The sequence below is a fragment of the Grampus griseus genome (genome assembly GCF_964374135.1).
Source record: "Grampus griseus genome assembly, chromosome: 10".
NCBI lineage: Eukaryota > Metazoa > Chordata > Mammalia > Artiodactyla > Delphinidae > Grampus > Grampus griseus.
In genome coordinates, this window is record NC_139004.1 from 96,402,837 (window position 1) to 96,416,900 (window position 14,064).

General features: G+C 44.4%; 1 protein-coding gene across 2 annotated transcripts in view; it reads right to left on the reverse strand.

Annotated features, from left to right (window-relative positions):
- Positions 1-6,595, reverse strand: part of RAD18 (RAD18 E3 ubiquitin protein ligase) — a 116,682-nt gene extending 110,087 nt beyond the window's left edge. The window contains exons 1-2 of one of the 2 annotated variants that reach the window (XM_082664462.1): positions 6,499-6,595; positions 2,411-2,492 (exon numbers count right to left, since the gene is read on the reverse strand). In XM_082664462.1, coding sequence (XP_082520588.1) covers positions 2,411-2,492; positions 6,499-6,549 — 133 coding nt within the window. In that variant the 5' untranslated portion in view covers positions 6,550-6,595. Of the gene's footprint in view, positions 1-2,406; positions 2,493-6,498 lie in introns of those variants that run through there. The other variant, XM_082664463.1, reaches the window with a different exon arrangement.
- Between the last annotated feature and the right edge of the window lie 7,469 nt (positions 6,596-14,064).

The following is a 14,064-nucleotide window of genomic DNA, read 5'->3' on the forward strand; positions in this document are numbered from 1 at the left end:
GAATCCCTGTGTAAGGAACTTAGAAAATGGGCCCAGTGTGGCTAACAGGGACTCAAAATAAAACGGAGCCAGGCAGTCATGACAGACCGGATTCAGTCACGTACTCTATGTTCTCATTAAAACCAAGAACAGAAAACTATGACTTCTGATTCTGCTAAAGGTCCTACCTGGAAATGTCCCCAACTAGAAGCTCTGATGACCAAGCCAATCATCAAAAACTATAGTCAAGCTTCAAGGACTTGTGGTCAGGCTGCAGAGGCCAGCCAATCCTCTCTGCAAGTCTCCCAACTGTGACTTCTACAGTTTGTTTTTAAAAATCCCTCTCTCTTTACCCCCTACACCCAAAGGTACTTTAGGTTACAGCCAAAGACTGCATATCCCCTGTTTGCAAACCTTGCAAGCAATAAAGCTGTCCTTTTGTTTTAAGATAATCCTGACTATTTTCTGGGATTTATTTCTAATTTAGGACAACATTTTTACATTGAAGACAACACTGTTAAGATGTCATAGGGACTTCGCTGGTGGTACAGTGGTAAAGAATCTGCCTTACAATGCAGGGGAAGCAAGTTCAATCCCTGGTCAGGGAAGGAAGATCCCGCATGCCGCAGGGTAACTAAGCCCGAGTGCCACAACTACTGAGTTTGCGCGCCTCAACTAGAGCCTGAGTGCCACACACTACAGGGCCCATGCGTCCTGGAACCTGCACCCCACAACTACAGAGCCCATGCGCCCTGAAGCCTGTGCGCCACAACCAGAGAGAGAAAACCCGCACACCACAACTAGAGAGAAGCCCACATGCTGCAACGAAAGATCCCGCATGCCTCAACAAAGATCCCACGTGCTGCAACTAAAACCCGACGCAGCCAAAAATAAATAAAAAATAAATAAATCTCAAAAAAAAAAAAAGTCATATATCCTCAGATGGATCTCTAGATTTAGTGCAATCCCAAGGAACATCCCAGCAGGCTTTTCTTGGTAGAAACTGACAACCTGATTCTAAAATTTATATTGAAATGCATATAAAATGCAAAGATCCTAAAAGAACCAAAACAATCTTGATAAAGAAAAACAACGTTGGCGTAGTTACAATACTTGACTTGAAGACTTACTAGCAGGCTACCGTAATTAAGACAGTGTAGTACTGGCACAAGGATAGACATAAAAATCAATGAAATAGAAGAGAATCCAGAAACAGACCCACATATAATTCCCTGGGGCCATACTGACTGATAATGGGGAGAACTCTGTCAAGTGATAGAAATGTTTAATATCTTAATTGTAGTCATTACCTGGTATAAACATTTGTTGAAACTCGTTGACACTTGCACATTTTACTGCGCACTTAAAATGGATGCCTTTTACTACATATAAATCATACCTAAATAAAGGTGATTTTAACACATATTTAGAAACTATCCCCAAAACTTATCTTGGTTCCTAATATGAATCTAGCCTAGAAGGAAACTAAGATTTATTAAGGCCCTAAAACGTGCCAGACACTGGACTCTGTGCATTTAATTCTCACAACCATCTCCTAAGGCAGAAACTACTCACCAGGGTTTCACATCTGAAGAAATGTTGAGCGTTTGCAATCTCACCCACCTAATAAGTGGAGAGCTAAGAGTCAAGCCTAAGTTTATCTCTAATGCCCATGTTGCTACCACCACCATCCTCTTATTATGTCTTCCCTATGGAAACTTTTTCACCAAAGCTACTACTATCCACTAAAACCATTTTTTAAGCCTAACTTTTTTTTTAACTTTCCAAGGCAAATCAACTCGAAAATGGAGAATAAGAACGATCATAAGCCTACATAATCCATAAACTGATGGCTAAATCCAGAACAATGACAAGTGCACCCCATGCGCTAAATACGTCAAACCACAGTATAAAAACTATGTACATACTAGACTCACGAAGAGAAGTACAAGCACATTTCAATATGTGAGTCTTCCCACCATCACACAGCAAGTTAAGTGATAAAACTGTCTGCAATACTCTTCAGTTGTAGAATTCTCCCAGTGGAATTTTTTAACTTTAAAATTCTATGCCAAGGACTACTTGGTTGAACCACCTATCTCCCATCCTGCTAAAAATGAAAAATCTGAAATTTAACATCTAAAAGTGCCGGGCAAATAACAATATATAGCGATCAAAATCTTTATTCCTGTGAATGTTACAAAAGGCATAAAAGTATCCGAGAGGGAGGTGGTAGAAAATATAGGAGCCTTGTAAAAAATATTCAATATTTAAGAGGGAGGTCATGGAAAAGACCACGCTAAAACCTCAAGATAGAGGAGCTAAAGGTGAGAAATAAATAATAAATGTGTACTTATGTCTGGTGTTAAAATAATACTACATTACATAAAAAACCACATTTTTGTAACTCAGAGAAACAATACATACTTACAGTTATGTGAACACTGAGGAATCATCATTGCAATGTTGAAATATTCAAAGCAAATTCCACAGCGCAGCAAATCATCTATTGTCTGAAATGCATAAATACATACACACCTATCAGAAAGCCACCAAGACTGGAACATCTGCCACAGAACTCCTTCTCCATCCCCTAAAAAAATAATTTAATAATACTTCTTTGTCAAATATTCAAACTCAAAAGCTAAGTCCACATAAACTGCAGGGGAGAGAAAACCTCCCCCATATGACTTATTCAAATCTTAGGTTATAGAGAACACTTCAGAAAGATAAAGCTGACACTGTACAGAATCCCACTCCATGTTGCCAGCCCGTCACAAAAGGGCTACTCTATTTCTCTTCTACTTGCCATGTATTTCAAGTTCCTCCTCCAAGCCTCCTCCTCTTCAGACCCCATTCCCTGGCCCACTGTCACTGCGGGGGTGAAAGGTACCAGCAGCCATTCAACCAGATTAATCTGGTAAGAACCAGATTAGAGACTATTAAAGAGAAACACTAGAAATTATCTAGTTAAAACCCTTACTTCACAAATGAGTAAACTTGTATCCAGAGCAGGCTCACAGCACATGAGTCAAGCCAGGACAAAACTTCCTGTCTACCGGCCGTCAATCCAGTGCTTTCTGCTCGGTACTGTACAGTACTACAGGGTGGAGCCAGATGAGGAAGCCCTGGAAAGAGCTGGCGCCAGTGACAGCAGAAGGAGGGGAAGAGGCAGGCAATCTGCAAAGTCAGATAGATGTGCGTCCATCTGGAATGAAACCCAAACAGGAAAGGATCTCTCTCGCAACCTAAAATCTTCTAAATCATTTAAAATGTTATTTCTTTTCTTTTTATAAATTTATTTATTTATTTATTATTTTTGGCTGCGTTGGGTCTTCGTTGCTGCACGCAGGCTTTCTCTAGTTGTGGTGAGCGGGGGCTACTCTTCGTTGCAGTGCGTGGGCTTCTCATTGCGGTGGCCTCTCCTGTTGCGGAGCACAGGCTCTAGGCACGCAGGCTTCAGTAGTTGTGGCACGCGGTCTTCAGTAGCTGTGGCGTGCGGGCTCTAGAGCGCAAGCTCAGTAGTTATGGCGCACGGGCCTAGTTGCTCCGCAGCATGTGGGATCTTCCCCGACCAGGGCTCGAACCCATGTCCCCTGCATTGGCAGGCAGACTCTTAACCACTGTGCCACCAGGGAAGCCCTAAAATGTTATTTCATTCAAAAGAATACTGAGCAGATATTTAAGAGGAAAAAGAGAGAGAGAGAGAGAGAGCGTGCTCTCATGTACTGGTACGGAAAGACTGCCAAGAAAAGTGAAAAAAGGAAGTAAGGTACAGGCAGTACACACTGTCTGTGACCTTCTGTTAAAAAGGGAGGAGGGAATAAGAATATAAATCTGAATGCAAATCTGAACACAAGAACGTAACAAATAATGGTCAAAGGGGTCAGGAAACTGGACAGATGAGGGACAAGTTTGGAGGAAGACTTTTACTTTTTATTTCGCGTACTTTTTGAACCATGAGTGTATGACCTAAATTTTTAAAATGCAAACAAACAAAAAGACTAATGTCTCTAATAGTTCACATATGAAATATTGTTGCCATTAAAGGAAACATGCTTTCAAAGAATAATTAATGCATGGAAAAATGTTCATGTTTTAATGCAAACAAAAAAAAAATCAGAGAACAAACCTACAACAATAATACATAACAACAGAACTATGTAGTTTAATCTCCTTAACAATCTTAGGAGGTCTATAGCATCTATATGCCAATTTTTTAGATGAAGCCTATAGAGCTTATAAGGCGTTGGATCAAATCCGAGAGGTTGACTCCAAGGTGATCCCAAAGTTTAAATGCATATACACATTGTGGGTATGTGTGTGCATGATCACACATGAGAAAAACTGAAGAACAATAAGAGAAAATGTTAAACAGCGGTTCTCTCTAGATGGTAGGATGCTAGGTAACTTTCATTTCCTCCTTTATCTTACTGTAAATTTTAATTTTTTTCTACTATATACACATTCTACATTTATAATCTGTCAAAAACAAATGTTTGTTATAGTAAAACCAGGGAAATAAACATTCAAATGCCCAAATCTTCCATTACTTTGGATGGTAAGCTACCACTGACACAAACAGCTAGAGGATTGTGTTGAAGATCAATCAAGAGCAGAGGCAGGACCAGAAGCCAAAGCCCTGACACCTGGTCTATTTGCTTTCTTCTCTATCACCGTCCTCTCCTGGAGGAGTGGTTCTGACAGATGTGCTGAGCAGGATCTGTGGAAGTGATACCGCATCCGATGAGCTATAACATTCTTGCACAGATGTTCAGTCCAGTGGATGCCCTGGGATTTCCTCAACTTAGAGAAAGTGGAAGGGGGAAGCTTTCACTTCCCTTATCCAATTCATAATCTTCATGACAACCACTAAAAAGCAGGGGGAGAAATACTTAACACATGTTAAGCATTAATAATAATAATAAAGATATATTGATTTAATGCTTACTACCTTCTAGATACCTTCAATCAATTAGCAAATAATTTTTGAGCACCCACCATGTGCCAGGCATTGTGTTAAGCACAGTGAATAAGCCAGACAGGATCCCTATCCACACACATCAACTCATTTAACCAACCTTATAAACTATTTCTGTCTCCAGTTTATAGTTGAGGCAACCCAGGCTCAGAGAGGTTAAGTAACTGAATCAAGGTCACACAGTTAAATAGAAGGCAGAGACTAAATTTAAGCCAGAACCATTGGAACTCAAATCTATGCTCTTCTCCACTGCACACTGGAGCCAAAGCCACAACTGCAAAACCACGGCTTTCCCAGATCCTTCCACAATGTCAGCTCTTCAACATGGGGAGATCTTCAGTCACCAAGCCCTGTAGATGACACTGATGATGGCAGGTAGAACAAGGCCTTATACTTACTTTAACCTCCCCCAAGTCCCTTCACTTAATTCTCAAAGTCACCTTATGAGTCAGTGGGGCAGATACCATAATCCGTAGTTTACAAAACTGAGCAACAGAAGAACATGATTTTGCTCAGTCACAAACGGAAATAATCACAGAACAAGGAGAAAAACCAAGCAACTGATTTTAGCTAGTACAGAATGGTGTGTTTGCTCTTGACCAAACATAGTAGGAATCCAGGACTCACCACTACCGTCCATGGAAACAGGAATGCATTGCCAAAAACAAAGTAGCCACAAAAATCAATGTTATTTGAGTGAAAGACTTCAATAAAATGAAAGGCTAGGGCTTCCCTGGTGGTGCAGTGGTTGAGAGTCCGCCTGCCGATGCAGGGGACGCGGGTTCGTGCCCCGGTCCGGGATGATCCCACGTGCCGCGGAGCGGCTGGGCCCGTGAGCCATGGCTGCTGAGCCTGCGCGTCCGGAGCCTGTGCTCCGCAACGGGAGAGGCCACAACAGTGAGAGTCCCGCGTGCCGAAAAAAAAAAAGGCTAGTGCTAAACGTGAGTCCTGATTTCTTTGTTTAAAAGAGAGGATGCACAACTATCAAGAGTTAGGACACGTTAGGGAGGAATTAGGGCAAAGTAGCACTAGGCTTCTTGAGGGTAATTAGAAGAAATGAATGAGAATGTAAAGGAGACTGCCCGCTTTGCTAGGTGATTAAATAAATGTTTTCTGATGCAAGCTCCACTCCAAACCGTGTCCGGTGTCACTGTGGGAGATTCTTCACTGAAGTACTGGGAGAGTTTACATAATGCTTGGCACGCAGTAAGCTCTAAGAAAGGATTAGGTATCACTGTCGTTTCCACCGTTTAGAGTAAGTGTTTCTTTCCACATCATTGTGATTGTTGTGACTGAACGGCAGAATATCCCGTCCCATACGACAGCCAACCTAGGCTCACCATAAGGGACCAAGGCCTGTCCCCGGTACTTCCCAGGAGAGGAAGAAACTGAGGCCCAGATCCACGCGGTGGCAAATGGCAACGCAGAGCCGGGTATCCTGGCCCAATTCGGCGCCGGCGCCTCGTCCTTTCTCCTCCTCAAGGCGGGGCTGGCCTCCCGCGGACGTCGTACGCCCCCGACCTCCCCGAAGCACTCACCTTCATGACTGCCAGGCCCGGAGGCCACCGGGGCTCTACTAGGGAGTCCATGGCCTCCCCTAAAGAAGGTGGAGGGTCCGCGACCCACTGGTCTCCAGCGCTCCACTGCCACTCGAAATTCCCCGCGCTACAGAGCTACGTCAGCAGTCGGCGACGCGCCCGACGCGGGTGCGGAGCATGCTGGGAGTTGTAGGACGTGGCCGAAGCGCAACCGAAGGTTCTCTCTTTGCGCACGCGCCAGGCTTCCTCTACGCCTCCTTGCGCAGATGTGTGGTTAAAAAACCCACTTGCGGGTTTTCTACTGTACCATTAATAAGTGAATACCTGTTGAATGTTAGGAAGAGACAGCCTAAAATCAAACCAAATCCAGGCCTTGCCAAACCTTTCAAGGTCTGGGCTCCTGCCTCTTCCTTCCGGTCGCCCTCCCTGATTGCTATAATGAGCTGTCTCTGCTCAGAGCCGGGGTTTTCACATCCATTATTTCATCTCACCCCATCACAATACTGAGCGGTAAATATCATTATTCGTTTACACAAGAGAAAGCTTTGGCTCAAAAAAGTGAATAGAGTTTCTCTGAGTCACGCAATTTCTCTGACCAGACTACACATAGGGCCTCTGGCCTTAAAATAGGAGCTCTTTTATCAAATAGGATGGTTAATTTAATTTAATCATCTTAACTTTGGCGTGTAGCCTTCCAGATATTTCCTGTGCAGATACATAGATACAGGGTTTTTTGCCCGCAAATGTTGGTACATTAAATGCATACCTCTGCCACCTTGAGGTTTCCTGTGGGTTTATTTACATGCATCCTGAGACCTCTCCATGTTAATACATATAGATTTACTTCGTTCCTTTTAATAGCTACATAGTCCATAATACAGATATACCACAATTTACTTATGTACACCCATACTGAGGACCATTTAGGTTGTTTCCAGTTTTTCATTATTGCAAACAGTTGCAAGGAACACACTATCTATATAAATCTTGGCACACTTGAGCCAGAATATTTGGGGGATGATTTCCTGTAAATGGAACTGCTAGGTGAATTTGTGTGTTCTTTAAACACTGTGATAGCTAGCACTATGTGATTTTCCAAAAGGGCTGTACCGATACATTTATACTCTCACCAAGTGAGTACGAGTGCCCGTTACCCAGATGTGAAGCGTTGACCATCGCACCACTCAGTCTGTCTGCTCAACTCAGCACTCATCGATAGGCTGCCTGATGTGGGCCTCCTTCACATCATGTCTCGTGGGCAGCAAGTCAGCATACAGCAAGTCAGTTACTCAGGGAAGACCCCTGCAGCTTGCCACTGCTTCCCGCTGTGGTCCATGTATTCATTCCTTCATAATTTTTTTTTAAGTGCTTACCATTGGCCAGTCAGAGCGTCCCTGTGAAGTAGGCAGAAGTGAGGCTGCTATTGCCATTTTACAGATGAAGACAAGGAGGCTCAGAGAGGTTAAGGCTTCACTCCTTTGGGCTATCTTCATAAGGAACTCTGGCCCCTGAGTCAGAGATATATTAAATTGATTTTTCCCAGCCTGTGCCCAAAGACTCATTGGGCAATAATGATATTAACAGCATTTGGACAAAGGACTTTAATATCCATCACAATAGCTGACATTTATTAGGCACTTTGTATGCAAAGCACTGTTCTAGATGTTTTTACGTATGTTGACTTATTTCAGACTCACTCCAACCAAATGAGGAAAGAGAAATAAATAGATAACTGGCATAGTGCGTTCTGCTAGTAAGTGGAAGAGGAAGGATTTGACTTGGGCAGTCTGGCTTTCGTCCATATTAAGCACTACAGAATATTCTTATAAGGACCCCATCATGAGAATTATTCCCATTTTATAGATGTAGGAACTGAGTCTCAGAGAGGCAAAAGGACTCATTCAACATCACACAGCTTGTCAGTGGCAAAGTCCGACGTTGAATCTAGATCTTTTAACCCCAAACCAGAAGGGATCACCCACTGACATTTTATGGAGAAATAACTGAGTAGACAAGGCCGCAGGGCAGAGGTCTAAGGATCCCAGGATGCTAGACCTAGTGGGGCTCCAACAGGAAGGTGGGGAGTGGCAGGTTAGGGGAGGCAGTGGGTTTCTATCAGCCAATTAGAAAGGGGCATGTAAATGAACTCCAGGCTACGCTGGATGTATTGGATCCAGGCTGTGCTGGATGCATTGCCTAGTCCTGGATGCAAGGAGATGGGGTAGGCTTGGGAAGACAAAGGAAATGAGACCAAGACCAGATCCCAAGCCTGAGTGCACCAGTAATTGTTCTTTTATGGTACTAGTTGGCTACAAGGTTTAAGGTGGCAAAGCTCTGGGGAGGTGAGAAAAGGATAGAGAGGAGATGAGAAAAGAGAAAAGGAATGGGGAAGGAAGGGGAGAGAGAGACAAGACAGGGAAAGAAATGCACGCTTCCTATTCAACTATGAAGACAGGTTTGGAAGCAGGCATCACTCGTTGGCCTTGGGGTCCAAACCCATCTCCCCGTCTCTGGAGAGCCTCCAGGGCAGCACCCAGGACCATTCATCTCTGACTTCCTGCCACCAGCTGCTTGGTGGGACTGAATGAATGAGCGAATCTCTGGAATAAGCCCACATACCCATAAATCCCCTCCCTGGCCAAGCAGTTCCCTTCCTGCCCTCTTCAATAGCACCCACTCAAGCCCACCTCTGGGCCAGGGAAGGAAAGTCCACACAAGGGCACAAGCAGGTTCTGAAAGCCACTTTGAGCTCAGGACAAAGCATCTGCCTTGCCCTCCCCACAGTATTTATCCACCCGCAGGAGCCAATCTCCTCTAACAAGCTGCTGGTTCCACAGACATTCTCCTTCTGTTAGATCAATAAAGAGATTGCACTTCCTTATTCGGGAGTAAAAACAAAACGTTCCGTACAGAAAAAGCCAGTGCTCAGGAGAATCTCTTGTTGCACTAGCGCAAAGAGAGGATCTGGGATAGGGTGGCCAGATAAAATACAGGATGTCCAGCAAATTTGAATTTCAGATCAAGAGCAAACAGTTTTTTAATATACGTATATCCTAAATATTGCACATGACATACTTAAACTAAAGATTTATTCACTGTGTATCTGAAAGTCAAATTTAACTGAGCATCTTGTATTTTATTTGCCAAATCTGACAACCCTAATCAGGAGAACATTCTCCCAGCTGAGTGTGGGGCCTGATCTGGCTGTACCTTGAGGGGTCCCAGGCCCCCAAGTTCCTTGCCGGGGTTTCTCGTAATCACACTCCTCTTTGTCCTCCATTCTTCCTCCAGGACCCAGCCTTATTCTAGGCATGGGAGGGGAATATTGAAGGAGGCTTTATCCCTTCTTTCTTCCCTCTCTCCCTCCCTCTTTTCCTCAATTCTAACAAATGTTTATTGAGCCGGTACCCACCTCTTCCAGGTGCTGGAATTCAGAGGTGAACAAGAGTCGTGGTCCCTGCTCTCAGGAGCTGACACCTCGGCAGAGGATGGGGCCAGGACAGAAACAAGGGAGAATGTAAGAGAAGGAGTAGATAAGCGCATTTAATAAAATGGGAAGTGATGTGAAAACAAGAGAGGATGGTGTGGTAGAGAGTGGGGAGACGCTATAAACGGGCTGATCTGGGAAGCTCTCTCTGAGAAGATGACATCTGTGCTAGGATACAACTGATAAGCTAGAGGCAGCCATGTAAAGACCGGGGCTGTGGAGAGTTCCAGGACTTGAGAAAAGAGTTTGGGTTTTAATCCATGTTAACTTGGACAAAGTATTTAACCTCTCTGTCCCTCAGTTTTCTCATCTGTAAAATGGGGTGACAATAGTAGTATTTGCTTTATAGGGATGTTGTGAGAATTAAATAAGTTATTGTAATTTAAGTGCCTAGAGCAGCACCTGGCACCTAACAAGCAAGTGTCGTGTGAGTGTCAGATGCCAGGGTTATTATGTTTCTATAACCCCCACGGGGAGCTCTTGGAGGGTTTAGAGTCACACAGACTTCAGTTTGCATCTATGCTCTTCCGCTGACCCGGTGACCTTGGATGAGTCACTGACCTTTCAGAGCCTCAGTTTCCTCTTTTCTAGGATAAGAGTAACAATGCCTATCTCAGAGGGTTGTTAGAATAACTTTGTTTTTTAAATCTTGGGAAGCACCTACCAAGGTATCTGACACGTAGTGAGTGGCCAGTTATAGCAGTAGGAGTAATAGTTATAATTATTACTAATACCTGTTGTTAACCAGACGTCAGGGAGGTTAACAGCACCAGCTCTGAAGTCAGACTGCCTGAGTTCAAATCTCAGCCCCACCACTTACTAGTGCACAGATTGGGGTCCCTAAATACTGTCCCCATGAAGAGAAATCAGGGCTCCTTGGAGACATGGCTGATTTTAGGTCTGGGGCAGAGTAGGTGGAAGAGGAGCCTGGAAAATCATACTGTGCCCAAATGAGGGAGTTGCCCAAAACTAATGGAGCCATCCTGAAGCTAACCCTGCAGACTTAAGCCACGGAAAGAATATGGATTGCAACGGATTGGAATGCAATGAATATTTGAAAATCCAGGAATTTATAATGCGTCTCAGCAGAAGAAAAGAAAGCCCTCATTTGCTACCATTGGAGGTTGAGATTGTATTGGCTTCTTACTCTGAAGGTTGATAGATAAGGAGGAAGAATTAAGCATTTATTCTTCTCCAGAATGAACTGTATTTTAGGGAAATACTAGCCCCTGTTGACGAGAATTTTAGCTGATAAATATAGAATGAAATTAGAAAGTCATTGTAAGACCATTGGGTGGGAGGTTCTTGAGGGACAGGATACTTAGGTTCCAAATGATCAGGCCATGGTGGGAGGCTGAGGGTGAACCCACCTGAACCCACTAACCCATCTCATCAATCCTGAAAGGGGGCACCAAACAGCACACAGCCCCTGATGTGACATGATGTGGAGTACTCACCCTCCAGGAAGCATTCCTGCCTGAAATGGTGAAACTGAACCTAATCAAACATTTAGATCCAGTTCCCAGGTTACGAGACTGAATCAGATAAACTCAGTTCTTCTGTGCAGGGAACGCTCCCTAATGCGTCTCTCTTCCCGTGAGTCTCCATCGCTAGCCACATGTGACACTTGGCACACTTCTGGTCCCCAAATGCATGGTGTTTCCCCACAACAAGCAATTCTCTGCGACCCAGCTGGCTGTCCTACAACTGAACTCAGTTCTGACACTGTCTACCCAGAGATGGTGTCAGACCCCGCAGGTCAAGGGCTCAGTCTCACAGGCCTGCCTCCCCGACCCCATTCAAATGCCAATCAGAAACTCATGTTATCGCCTGGCTTCTGAGCAACAGCTGTAGATCAGAGGTTCTAATGACCCCTCCTTGAGTTCGATTAATTTGCTAAAGTGGCTCACAGAACTCAGGGAAACACACTTACCAGTTCATTAAAGGCTATGACAAAGGACTCAGATGAACCATCAGATGAAGAGACACATAGGGTGGGGTCTGGGAGCATGCCGGGCACAGGACCTTCTGTCCCGGTGGAGCTGGGGTGCATCACCCTCCCAGTGTGGGTGCGTTTGTCCCCCTGGAAGGTCTCTGAACCCCTTACTTTGGGAGTTTATGGAAGCTCCCTCAAGTAGGCATGATCAATTATGAACCTCATTTTCAGCCCCTCTCCCCTCTCTGGAGAAGGCTGGGGCGGGCTGAAAATTCCAAGCTTCTAATGATGGCTTGGCTTTTCTGGTGACCAGACCCCATCCCGGAGTCATCCAGGAGCCCACCAGAGTCCTCTCGTTAGAACAAAAAGGTGCCGCTAGTGATCTTATCACTTAGGAATTTACAAGGGCTTTAGGGGCGCTGTGCCAGGAACTGGGGCAGAGACTAGTGCACATATTTTCTATTACCTCACAAACATACATGGAGGGCAGCCACAGGAAACTGACAGCTCATGGAAGCAATCAAAGAAATCCAGACCATGGGGCATTCTACCAGAAAGCAAGCCAGAGTTCTTCCCAAGTCATGCCCAGAGGTTAGTTTTGTTTTAAAATAAAAAAGACTTGAGATGTAACCCCACTATGCCCTTGTTGGGCTCCTGATTTGAGCAAACCAAACTTTAAAAGACGTTTTGGGGAACAATCGTTAAAATTTGAATATGAATTAGGTATTAAATTATACTGAGAAATTATTGTTAATTTGATTAGTTGTAAACATGCGACTGTCATTAGGTAGAAAAATGTCATGTTTAGAGATGATGCTGATGTATCTCAGGGTAAAATATCATGATGGTGATTTATTTGAAATTTTAAAAATATAAAACAAACTTGGAAAAATTTAAATAATTGTTAAATCTAAATGATAGACATAATAGGTTACACTATCCTCTGTATTCTCGAAGTTTGAAATTTTTCACAGTAAAAATTGGAGACCACAGATCCCACCTGCCATTTTACAAACAGCCACATGATGGCAGTAGAGTATCGGGCTGGACGTGAGCCCAAGCTTTGAGGAAGAAATGCAGAAGAGCAATCACCCCACGCATTCCTTATGCATTTTTTTTTAAATCCCGTCCTTGCATTTAATCGACCTTTCACTAAAGTGCCTGTGTTGGGCCTATAGGGGACAAAGAGTCAAATTCAGCCCTACCCCTGCCCTCCTGCATCCACTTTGTCTAAGTAGCGTCTGTATATCTGGGGGCCAGGAAGGAGCTGTCACCAGGAGTCTTGGTGGGTCTGAGCAGTCACGGGTGTCTGTATGTTTGCCATCAGTGGAATGGAGACCTAGGCCGGGCACGTTGAAAACAAAGAAATTAATATGAGGGCAGGGATGGGGGGCAGGGGGGAAGCCAGCCACCTATGTTTTGAGTTGACCTCTTCCACAGGTATTCAAGTTTACCACTTATCAACTGTGTGATCTTCAGAAAGTTACTTTACTTCTCCGAACCTGATGGAGCTCAGTAATGGTTCATACATTATAGTCTGTCTGTTGGAAGAGAATGAGACAGTCCATGTAAGTTGCTTAGAACAGTGCCTGGCACACAGTAGATGCTCAATACAGATGTATTTATATACCTATATGTTCCCATTTGGGGTTCTGGGACAGAGGCAGGCGGTGAGCTAGCTGATTTACACAAAGGCCCCAAGGCCCATTGGGGAAAACAACAAATCTGGCTTTGGGACTGGGGCACTGGAATTAGGGCTCTCCAGAAGGCAAGATCATCATTATAGCAGCTACATTTATTGAGGGTTTTCTCTGCGCCAGGCACTGTCCCAAGCATGTTCTATGTACTAACTTATCTACTTCTCATGACAAGCGTCTGAGGCAGGTACTATTACTATCCCTGCTTTAGAGGTGACAGAACTGAGGGGCAGAACTGTAGAGAATTTTCCTGAGCCTTCTCTGCTGGTAAGGAGGGGAGGCCAGGGTTCAAACCCAGGCAGTCTGGCCTTGCAGTCATTCACACCCACGAGGGTGGCTGTACTCCTCTTAGGCAATGGGTGCTGTGGGAAGACAAAGCACTTACCTAGAGATGGGGGCAGGGGTCATAGGAGGGGACCAGAGCAGGTATGGAATCCTGGGCTTAA